The sequence below is a fragment of the Alligator sinensis genome, unplaced genomic scaffold (genome assembly GCF_000455745.1).
Source record: "Alligator sinensis unplaced genomic scaffold, ASM45574v1 scaffold1386_1, whole genome shotgun sequence".
NCBI classification, from domain to species: Eukaryota; Metazoa; Chordata; order Crocodylia; family Alligatoridae; genus Alligator; species Alligator sinensis.
The window spans coordinates 175,329-186,776 of record NW_005842806.1 but is presented as its reverse complement, the minus strand read 5'-3'; the positions used below and the strand labels follow the sequence as shown (position 1 = coordinate 186,776).

Here is an 11,448-nt window from a genome sequence, read left to right as displayed (position 1 = left end):
GCGTGTGGCAGGGGGTCAGGCTAGATGATCTGTTCAGGTCCCTCCTGACCCTAGCTACTATGAAACTATGAAACATTCCCCCCCCCTCCCCAACAGTCCATACTAATCTGACCCTGGGCTAAATATGGTGACCCCAAATATGATGATTGGTCTAACCCCAGGTGAAGGGGCAGGACCATCTAGTCAGGAACTTCCAGCTTTAGTCCCAGCAGGAGTGTTGACATATCCCAGTCAAAATCCCCAGCCTTGGCTGCAGCCAACACTCAATGCCTCTGAGACTTAAAAACACCCAGACACACGTCGAAGAAAGCAGGGGAGGGGACAACCACCAAAGCTCAGAAGCATGAGAAATACCAGTGGCCCCAAAACTTATTAAACATCTCTGTAGTGCCAAGACCCTGATATTCAAAGGCAGTGCCCAAAGTGGGTCAAGCCAGATACAATGCCTGCTATGCAGCATTGTTAGTAACCCTATTCTGCCTCAAGGGTTGTTGATTGTAGCTGTGTTGGTCTAAGGATATAGGCAGACAATGTCCTCTGGGTAAATGTGATAACTTTTATTAGACCAACTAAATAGTTGCAAAAATTGTTCTTTACAAACTTTTGGGCACAAATACCTTTCTTCAGGCATAGGGAGAGTCCTTTGGTGTTTGTGTGCTCTCCTGGGTAGAACACAAGCCAATATGCAAAATGCAGGTCTGTGAAAATGCAAATGCCTGGCAGTGAGGATCTGAGGGAATGGGAGACAATGGGTGTGAGACAGGTAGGGAGGGGGAGGAGGAATGCAGCTGGGAAAATGCAGAGAGGTTACCTGGGGTTACCAGATGGCAGGCAGGTTAAAATGTTCCATAAATCCAATTTCTATATTTAGTCCATGATTTTTTGTATCCAGTACTTTTTTTGTACCAGCTACTTTCTATAATTTCAGTCTATTCCTCCTCCTACCCTCCTGTCTCACACCCATTGTCTCCCATTCCCTCAGATCCTCACTGCCAGGCATTTGCATGTTCACAGACCTGCACTTTGCATATTGGCTTCTATTCTACCCAGGAGAGCACACAAACACCAACAGACTCTCCCTATGCCTGAAGGAGGGTGTTTGTGCACGAAAGCTTGCAAAGAACAATTTTTCCAACTATTAAGTTGGTCTAATAAAAGATATCACATCTATCCAAAGAACCTTGTCTGCCTGTGTCCTGCCTCGATCCACCTTCCCTTCTCACTATTCTAGTCTTGGGCTCCCGACACCGTGCTGCCAATGCCCCTCACTCCTGCCCTGCAGACCCTGGTGTTATCCCAGTCCCAGGCTTCTCTGCCAGTGCCCCTCAGTCCTCTTAATTCATTCTTGAACAGTCTGTGCTTGTTCCTCTTCCTGCTATAATAAGATGTTCAGATCCTGAACACCCTTATAGATTTCTTTTCCCACACATGTCATCTGCAACATCCACATTTCTGCAGCAACTTCAGTCATGAGAGAAATAGCACATACCCCACAGCATACAGCCGGGTCTAAAGGGCTCCCCTGCTCACCCACTGGCACAAGAACTGCCAGCCTGTAACCACCACAAACCCACAAAGAGTCTCTATGGGGACAAGTTCAGCAAACAGCAGTAGCCCTTTCTCTTTTGTCCCTCCACTGCTTCTAATGCAACCCTCCTTCTCTGTTAGTTGGAAAACCAAAGAGCTAATCTCTTCCTAACATAACCCCACTAAAAAGGATTGCATTAACAACCCCAAAGCTATGGTGCTGATATTCATTCTCCGTTCCCTTCCCTTGAGTCTCTCTTCTCTTTTAGACTACAGACTCCCTGGGGGCCTCTTATTTAACATTTATACGGAGTCCAAGTTACAAAAGGGCCCTGTGGTTGGCCACTGGCCACCACCACAAGCAAACAGACTAGGCAGCTGTGTTGTAAACATTACAAATGTTCAGTTCTTTGGGGCAGGCAAGCAGAGGCAAGTGTCCTGTACAGAATCAGAACTGGCACCAACACCCTCTCTTGAGGTCCAATGCATTGCTATGGTGGGGAGAAAGGCCACTAATTCCCTGTCTAGACAGCTATTCATTCCCTTGCCTGAAATGAATGTCTGAAAATGTGCTGTCATAGAACAGAGACTGTACCATAGGTGATCTTTAGAAATTCTTCTAAATTCCTGTAGATGTAGAGGACAATGGACAACTACAAATTCTAGAGAAAAATCTCATCTCTCCAACAAAATTTAGTAAATGATGAAGTCCTTTGCTATGGAAGGACTGTGACAGTGGTGGCAGCAAAGAAGCAGGTGGGTTTCCTGTCCCCATGCCTGCTCCCAGGCTAGTGGGGAACACTGGGGTGGCAGGGGGGGAAAGAGGCGGGTTGGGGGCAGCCACTTTCAAGCTGAGCTCAACCTGCTCCGCCCACCCAGAGTGGGATACAAGGTCCCCTTGCCCCTGGGACAGTGAGGACACCCAACAGTGGCAGGCAGGTTAGGAGGGGATAGGCCATGCCTCTGAGCAGGGATGTGGGAAATTCTTATCTTCTTTGGGATTTAAAATTAAGTCTCCAGCTGTTGCTCCTGTGATGTGGTCTGCTTGCCCCCATGGGGGAAAGAGCATGGAGGCTCAGAGCAAGGATGCAGGTAGCCCTGCAGCACTGGTCACTGTTCCTGCACCCCCATACCCTGTGTATATGTATTATACACTCACACACGTAAGGGCAGGGGGAGAGGGAGAGAAAGAAACAATTCTTTACTCTTCTGCCAGCCTCACCTTTGTTTCCTTTTCTTTTCTACCCAGGCCTTGTACCTCTGTGCAAACTTAGCTTTATGGCTCTCTGACTTTCCTATCAGGCCCTGCTGAGTTCTGCACTCAGCAACTCCAATTGCTTTTCACAGCAGGCAGTTGTGATGTCATGTGCCAAGAATTATGACTTCAGCTGGAGGCAGTCTAGAAGGGACTTTATGGATAAACCAAAAGGCAGAGCTGTCCTTTGGGAGGGGGGCAAATTGGGGCAACTGTCCCAGGCCCCGCACTTTGGGGGGGCCCCACAGACCATCCCAAGGGCACCACCACTCTGCACGGTCTCTGCACGCCACCAGCTCTACGCTCTGGCCGCTTGCCACCCCCTACCCTCCTGCACAGGCTGATATGCCCTGGGCCCCGCACACCCCTAGGGTTGGCTCTGCCAAAAGGCACAATGCGCCCTTTTCCCCACAGATGTTGTAAGCAGATTGTCCCTAAACTGAGTGGTTTTCAGTCTGTAAGGCAAAGAGTAGCCATCAACCAGAGCTCTTTAGGGGCACGTTTGGTAGCTCCTTAGAGGGGAAAAACGCTTGATGCTCAACCATAAATTATGGGCTTCATTTAGAAACCATTTAGTGAAATCCTTGTGCCTTATATGATCATGTGACCTCCCAAAATGGCTATACCTTACAGTCTCTGAATTCATCTGCCTAAGGTATGGAATGGTGAATTGAAGAACTGGGAATAAATGAGCCTTCTGACTCCCAACCACATGTTTAGTCCCTGAGATCTCAAACTGTCTTGCAAGGTTAGAATTAAGTTTTTGTATTGCTCAACTACCTGCAGCTGGACATGGGAGTGGGACTGACATGCTCATGGTATGTCTTTTTGCCAGTTCTGTGTGCTCCCTACAAGCCTCTGATATGCTTATTGCTCTTCACTGCACGTGGTCTCTCTCTCTAGGAACCATATCCAAACAGGACATTGGTGACCATGGTCTTCCACAGATCCCTTCTCTTTGAGGCATACAGAATTTCCAGTGTTAATACATTCATCCATTTAGATACTCTTGACATAAGTCAACCTCTGTCTTCCACAATCTCTCCTTCCTTCAATCTTTCCAGTTACAACCAGACTTTTAATTTCTTCTTTCCTCGTAACACATGGTGCCCTTTTCATCAAATACTTCACATTGGTCTAACTCTGCTCTCAGCAGTGAGCAGCAGAAATTCTCTTTAGTTTCACCTAGCAAGTAAGTCACCACTGTACACATCTCATTTCTTGTCACTTAACCTTTTAGGATTTAACTCTTCCCTTTGGTGTTTTAATATAACTGAATAGTGTACAGTATCAAGCTTGCAGTCTTGAACCTTCCAACCCAGCCTGATCAACAGTCATTGTCCCCACCCTGCTGCTGTTCCTAAGGGCTGGAAAGGGCCTGGCTAAAGCCTCCAACAGTGCCTGAGTTTCTATCCATTCCCTAATATGAAGTGGCTGACTCCTATCATCTGACCCTCCACTTCCTCTATATAAGACCAGGGAGAGGAACAGGAAGAGTTTGGGCAACTGGGCTTTTCCTGACCTAAGGCAGCATCTCTGGTAACTCTGCCTGCTTTCTTGATGTCCTTCTTTTGTGATTCAGCTTGTTTGTGGACTTCACTCTCTTCTTAACCTCATTTTCCTGGCTTGGCTTGTCCCTGGAATCTGGATGCACTCTCCAACTCTGGTTTGTACTTGAAAACAGCAAACTTGTTCCGATTGTTCCCCCCAGACCAGGTTACTCGTTTCCTGGCACTGACACACACAGTTGCATTTTAATTCCCAAACTGGTTAGCTACAACTTACTTACGTCTCCTTATTTGAATGTACATCAATATGCAGAAGTTTCTGCACTTCTTATAGGCTTCCCCTCTAATTTGAAACAAAAGGGTCCAGGTAATCACAAATACGTGGACTGTATCTGCGGACACATCAAATGATGAAACAGGGAAGCCAGAATGACTGGGATCACAGTTAGCATGTTGCATTCTGGACAGGGCAACTCCACAGATACAGAAACATATAGGCAGGGGAGTCTGAGATAAGAAACATTCTCGGTAGAGCAGTCGCAGGTATTGCTTTCTGAAAATATATTTAAACCAAAACATGAGATGAGATGTCTAAAACATCTAAAGTTGGAATGTTGTGAAGGCAAAAAAGATGCATTTAACTAGCAGGCTGGAGTACCAGACACTTAGGATTAGTTTAACAGAACTAAAGTTAAGGAGGTCTGGGTTTGTCTGTTAATACTGGGAAGGAAAGTAGAAAAACCAGAGCAACATAAAAAAATTCCCTGACCTGTTATGATCTTTTCTTGTCTGATAGTTTTCCAAAAGACAATGGTTAGAGACAGACCTACAGGATTACTGAAACCCCTCTAGGACGCTGGTGTTCGACCTTTTGGCTTTGCAGGTTGGATGAATAGCATGGGGTTGGTCTGTGGGCTGGATCTCGTGGGGTCATCTGTGGGGTTGGTCCATAGGCCTAATCCCAATCTGGCTGCATACTAAAGCAATCTGGCCATATGGCTATATTATCCAGCCTATTGGGCTCTCTGTGGATCTGGAAATTTGGCAGAAGGGGAGCAGCAATTAATGTTCCCCGCAGCCAAATTTCCAGACCCTTGGGGAGCCCTTTGGGCTGGCTGATGTGGCTCTGTGGGCCAGATCTGGCCTGCAAGTGTGGGATAAGCACCCCTGCCCTAGGAAAATACAGTGCAGGAAGCAATGTTCCACTGGCTTCAAGGATATAGAAGGCATCTGTCTTTAACTTGACATTTTTCTTTAAGGTAACTCTTACAGTTAAAAAAAAAAAAAAAGCAAAGCTTTGGTAATTAAAAAGTGGGAAAGTTAAAAAAAAAAAAAAAGCAAAGCTTTGGAAATTAAAAAGGGGGCAACAGGAATAGGTTGGACTTAGCACTCAGTTCTCTGAAGCCCCTGGCAAAGTGTTGAAAATGATATTACATATTACTACAAGGGCGCTTCCTGCTTATTAGTAAAATAAGAAGGTAGTGCAATAATTGAGGGGCAATTGGTATTAGGGAAAATTTTAGTTAGACTCCAAAACCCCATTGGCTTTCTCTCCTAATGTAAGCTTTTTAGGAATAAGGGAGGGTTGCTAACATAAAAATATTAAAATGGCCCAAAGCTCTTTAGAGGCCAGTTTGTTACCTCCAGTCTGTTAACCTGTGAAACTTGGTGCAAGAAGCAACTAGTCTTGTAACATCCAATTATACGAGAAGTTTTCTCAACATAAAAAAATCCTTGTCCACAGGGTACCAACCAATGCCTAACTGATGGAGGCTAGAGAAAACTACCCCTGTGGACATGTAATTCTTTAATAGTCCTTTGTGGTGTTTCCTGCTATCTCACCCTAGCCCCAGGATACTGGATTGGATGGGCCTATGCTGCATTTTTCTATTCAGCAAGTCTCAACACTTGCTTGGATCCCAGAGTGGCTTGGTGCTTAAGTACCTCCCAGTCTGTCTTTAGTAGAACTCCTTGGCATCGTGATGGGTTGCTATCCCTTTGCTCCATGCTCAGCCACAGATGCCACCATTTATTTTCTCCTCTTTCCTCTGCTGTGATTTCCTTTGTTCCTTTGCCCTTGCTCCCCTGCATTTTCCATCCACCTCCTTTATCTTTAAACATCTTGTTCTAGTTCTCCTCCCCTCTAAAAGTTAAATGGTGCTTAGGATGGGGAGAAGGAGGTTTTCTTCCTAGCAGAGGAAAAGAAAAGCTTAGGCCAGCTACTGCCTGGGTCTTCTACCCAGACATCTGAACTGGACACATCCCTTTTAAGTTCGCTCATGGCCTTCTATCACTATAGCATCAGAGCTCATCACAAACTCTAATGAACTTATCCTTACAGCACCCCTACAAGACAGGGTAGCACTACTATTTCCATTTTAAAAGAGAGAACAGGGAACACAGAATTGTCCATAATCACCAGGATTGTGGACAACTCTGGCAGAATATGAATGAAATCTAGGTGTCTCTCTGCAGACTAGTTCTCTAACCCTTGAACAATTTTTCTTCTCAAAGTAACATCCATGCTAGTAGGATTACTCCAGATACAGGCAAGGTAGAACTAAACTCATCCTTCTTCCCCACAACCCCCCATTTTTCCCCCCTGATCCAATTACACTCTAAAGCAGGCTAGAGCCTGGTTGCAAAGCTGGGTCACAGGACTAGAGCATGAGCCTCAGGCATGTGAAATTAACTGCTTGTTGTATTTTCTACCCCGAGTGAATTGCCATAAAGCAGCAGCATAAAAGGAGAAAAAAAAAATGGCGATGGGGAATAGGACCTTTAACAGCAGCAAAGACAGTACTCAGTGGAGCATTTTTACCCTGGCTTTATACAGCGAGTAGCAATTGGAGACAGAAACAAAGCTTGGTGACATACAGCTGTTTTTGAACAGGAGAACCAAGGTAAAGTATTTTATGGCACTTTCTGCTTTTATTATGTCAACTCTAGAGAATTGGGATCAGCAGCCTTATTACGTACTTCAGAGAGAGAAACACAAGTAGTGTATTTCATGTTTCAAGAGACCACTTTTTGCATGGAGATTTCACTGTGCAATTATCCTCTTAACCATTTCAGTCAGTCTCGCTGATTAGAGCAGTTGGAAGCAGCCCAGCAGAAGTCAGTTTTAGCTACAGCAATAACTCTGGCTAGGTGTTTAAGTGGGCTGTAGCATCAGAGAAGTCAGAACTAGATTTAAGAGAAACTGTTTTCCTCCTCCATAGCCAAGAAGGATGCAACTATGAGAGGAAGACTGAGCAAAATGTTTTTTTCCTGGATCCTAGAATTAAAAAAAACCGTGATAGAATGTGGAAGTGATCTTTTAGATATCTGCCCCAAGTAACATTTAGGACCATGGGTTTATATACCAGTGTGTTTCTGAATTCAAGGAAGACCTAAAAGGGTAATCTTGAGGCCTCAACAGGAGATTAGAGTGGGAGAGGGAAAAGGGGTTGGGAATGACAGTATAAACCAAGTCTATTACCGCCCAGCTCTACTCCCATAAAAGACCTACAAGAATAACGTTACACTTATAATTACAACTAATTTAAGGAATGTACAATATTTACAGAGTCATTAAGCCTACAGACAAGACACTAAAGAAAAATGCAAACAATCTGTATTTTATGACGAATAAGTTGCTGAGGACAAGGTCTGGGATTTTTCTCTAAGCCACAGATATATGAGGGACCTGTCTTTACTTCCTCCAGGGTGTCAGGGCCATTTAGCACCCACCTGGAGATTTTCCCCTTCAACAAGGAACTTCAATAACTCAGGCCTGTGCTAAGAGGTCCCAGCCTGCCCCAGACCCCCCATCTACTGCAGCTCATAAAGAGCTTATAGCAGCAACCAAGCAGGTGTTGGTACAGCCCAGTGTACCTTGTACAGTGTGGAAGTAAGTCAAAGCCAACCTATGGGATCTGCCTATCCCATCTGAGCAAATCTCAGTAGAGCCCAGCATCAATTGCAACGTAGGAATAAGTCTCCAGGTCTCAGCTCAGGTCAGCCTATCTCAGTTCAGGAATGAGCTGGGACCAGCTAATATCTGTTGCCAGGTTGTCATCCTCTAGGCCTGGAAAACTGATATCCAGCAGGATTTTGCTCAGGCTGTCGTTCATGGTGTCCAAGACCAGGCCCTCCATGAGTGAGCGGTTTTCTGGAAGGCCAGAAGCTGGCAGTTCTGGGGATGACAACTGTTTGGTGGATTCAGGATTGGAAGCAGGAGAGCTTGTGAGTGGCCCTGAGACCATGTCATTGGATTCTGTATTGAGAAGCTCTCGGGGGGACTCAAAGAGAGGGTTCTTAAGGGGAGTGCTGTTGAAACCCAACAAATCCAGGTTCTCTTGAAGGGATGTGAATGGTGCTGTAAGTGTTCTCACAGGGCTGAAGTCCAGGGTGCTGTTTTCCTTAGCAAGCGGTACAGATCTCCAAGGGTTGAGCCCCACCATTGGTGGGGTAGCAACTGGGACTTTGCTGGGGGTGGAAGAAATTGGCAGCTTGCAGAACATCTCCTTGACAGGTGTTTTAAAGGGACCACCTTCTTCTTGGCAACAGCTCAGTTGTGACATGTTTTCTAGAGGCTGGGTTTCCTGCAGGTAGGGAAGGTCTGATGCCAGCCTGAAAGAGTCAGAGCTACTGCTCTCAGGGAGAACTAGGAGAGGCTCTTCTGAGCAAGGCAGCACTAGGCGCTGTTTCCTTCTTGACCTGCCCATTTCCCGCCTTTCCCGTCTCTTTATAACTAGTGTGTCAGATATGCCCCGGGGTGGGGACTTCAGCATGGTGAAATGTTTTTCTTGCTTCACAGGTGGTACTGGGAGGAACAGGCCTTGTTCTTCGTCAGGCTGCACTGGCTCCTCCTTTATAGAAAAGGCTGCGGGGAGTGGGGAAAGCCATTCATCAGGACATGAGCCCTCATGCTCCTCCTTTATGTGCGGGGCTTCAGGGAAGGAAGCTGGTTCTTTGCCAGTTTGAGAGACATTCTCCTGCATTGACTGGGCTGAAGCAAATGGGGATGGCCCTTCCTCACATTGACTCTCCTCCTTGACAGGCAACATGGGCAGGAAGGGGGATGGCTCTTCAGACGACAAGACCTGCAAAGGGAGCACAGAAGGGAGGAAAGATGTGTTAGCATGAGAAACCACGGGTCAAATACACATCCTTCTTCCCCCCACAGGGAATGCAACAGGGAGAAGGCAGCAGAATAGGGGAAGCTCATCCCTTAAATCAGCAGCAGTAACAGGGCTTGAGAGGCCTGGAGACCAATAGCAAGAGAAGCCCAAAGAGCCCATGGGAAGGATCTTGGTGTAGAACACTTACCAAAGGTGTCCCTTCAGAGCAAAGCTCCTAGGGAAGGGCAAGACTGAATACAAAAAGAGTTCAATGGGACAGGGAGCAATAGCTTCCATCCCCACACACACTGTATCCTAATGTGAAGCCTAAGGATCAGTTAAGGGACTGATGTGGCTCCATTAGAAATGTAACTTTACATACAGGCTAGGAAAGGTATTAAGGCTGCAAGAGAGCTGGGAGCAGAGCCAGTAAAATGCCATGGAAAAGGACCTTTACTGCCAATTTTTTTCCAGGCAACAGTAACTGGAGAATTAACAAAACATTACTGCTCACAAATGCTCAGCCCTGAAACCTCTAAAATGAGATGGCAAAGTGTGTGCAGAGATACTCTGTCAAGAAAAGACAAGTCACTGCAATAAGAACCTCTCTTCAAAGCTGTTAAGCACCAGAGTGTGTGTGTGTGTGGGGGGGGGTCCTCACACCTGTCTGCTTCATCCTGGCTGCACACTGGAGGAGTTGTTGGTTCACACCCCAAGTGAAGGGTAAGCTGAGTTCTTATGACAAGGCAGCTAATAGCCACCCTGGGAGAAGACAGCCAAGTGCTGGCCAGTACCAGTCCTCCCTACTCCCCAAGCATTGAGGTTTGACAGCAGGGAAAGGGTGCAAGGAACAGATGGCACAAAAAGGTGGAAGCAGGAACAACTGGGCCCATCTGGAGACCAAAGCTAACCAAACACCAACCTTGGGAGCAATGCGTACACGCTTGCTGCTCCGACCTGTCTCTGAGCTGTTGAGGGAGGCTCCCTGGGCCACAGACAGAGGTACTTTCACAGAGGACTGCAGAACAAGAGGCTGGCTTACAGGGAACTGGATGGGAACCAGATAAGAGTTGACACGAGGAAGCAACGGCTTCATCTTTCGGCCTGGAAAGGGTCAAGAAAGGGTCAGCTGGCATCTTGCCGGAAGAAGGCGTTTCACCTCCAGAGGCCCAGGCACAAAGCTAGGGAGACCCAGGAGCTAGGGAGATGGAACCAACCTCAATCCCTCATGCTAGAAAATAACCAATTGCAGGGATGAGGCTCACCCTCTCCCTGCCTTTTCTGTTTGGAGGTTGGGGCGATAATGTCCTAAGCTTAAACCCAGGAGCCCTGGTGAACAAGCACAAACTGAACCCCAGTGGGCCTCTCAGCACACCCTGGGCTCAACTCCTGCTCACTCTGAGCACCTATTACTCCCTCTCTCAAGACATTGTCTCTCAGATGTGGCAGCACAGCCCTCAGCTCCAAATCTGTCAGACAGGAAGGGCCATGGGAAGCCTGCAAGCAGGCCAAGCTGAACAGCAGCTTGTTTCTGGGCTAGGAATGACAGCTTACATTCAAAGTACCCTTCATGCAAGTTAGAGCCCTGACTTGCTCTCTGGCCTAGACAGATGCACACTCACGCGCATTCTGTGCTTCAGTTTTGCTGCAGCTGCTGCCTCCCAGATTCTTCTGGAGTTCGGAAATGTGTCGCTTTTGCTGCTATGGTTGTTGTGGGAAAAAGAGGGGAAAAAGTAGAGTTAGGGAGAAGAACCCATCTCTATTCAAATTGCCTCACTCAGGAATGTGGATCCAGAGGCCTGTCCTAAGCTAATGCAGAGAGAACAGCTGTTACCACTCAGTGATCATGCTGATGGCTGTTTCTGTGCCACCTCCTGTTGCATAGCCATGCCATCTCTCAGCCAGTTGCCACCCAAAAGTCTTGTAGAAAAAGAGATCTGGCATGACAGTTTCTCTGGCTGTGGAGTGACATGGTTCTAGTGTGTCCTTACTGCTGGAGGAAAGGTGAAGAGCACAGCTTTATTGCGTGTTTTGGACAAACTGCAGCCCCAAA

The 11,448-nt window shown here is 46.8% G+C and overlaps 2 protein-coding genes across 4 annotated transcripts in view; both read right to left on the bottom strand.

Annotated features, from left to right (window-relative positions):
* The window catches only part of TEX52 (testis expressed 52), an 8,782-nt gene extending 5,957 nt beyond the window's left edge, over positions 1-2,825 (bottom strand). Inside the window, 1 exon segment of the mRNA XM_025191299.1 lies at positions 2,750-2,825. The gene's annotated coding sequence lies outside the window, so the exon portion shown is untranslated.
* A 2,832-nt stretch (positions 2,826-5,657) lies between these two features.
* FOXM1 (forkhead box M1) overlaps positions 5,658-11,448 on the bottom strand; it is an 8,564-nt gene continuing 2,773 nt past the window's right edge. For 2 of the 3 annotated variants that reach the window (XM_006035117.3, XM_006035118.3), the window contains 3 exons: positions 11,018-11,096; positions 10,318-10,499; positions 5,658-9,377 (listed from right to left, as the gene is read on the bottom strand). In XM_006035117.3, the coding sequence (XP_006035179.1) occupies positions 8,295-9,377; positions 10,318-10,499; positions 11,018-11,096 (1,344 nt within the window). In that variant the 3' untranslated portion in view covers positions 5,658-8,294. The remainder of the gene's footprint in view (positions 9,378-10,317; positions 10,500-11,017; positions 11,097-11,448) is intronic. The other variant, XM_025191300.1, reaches the window with a different exon arrangement.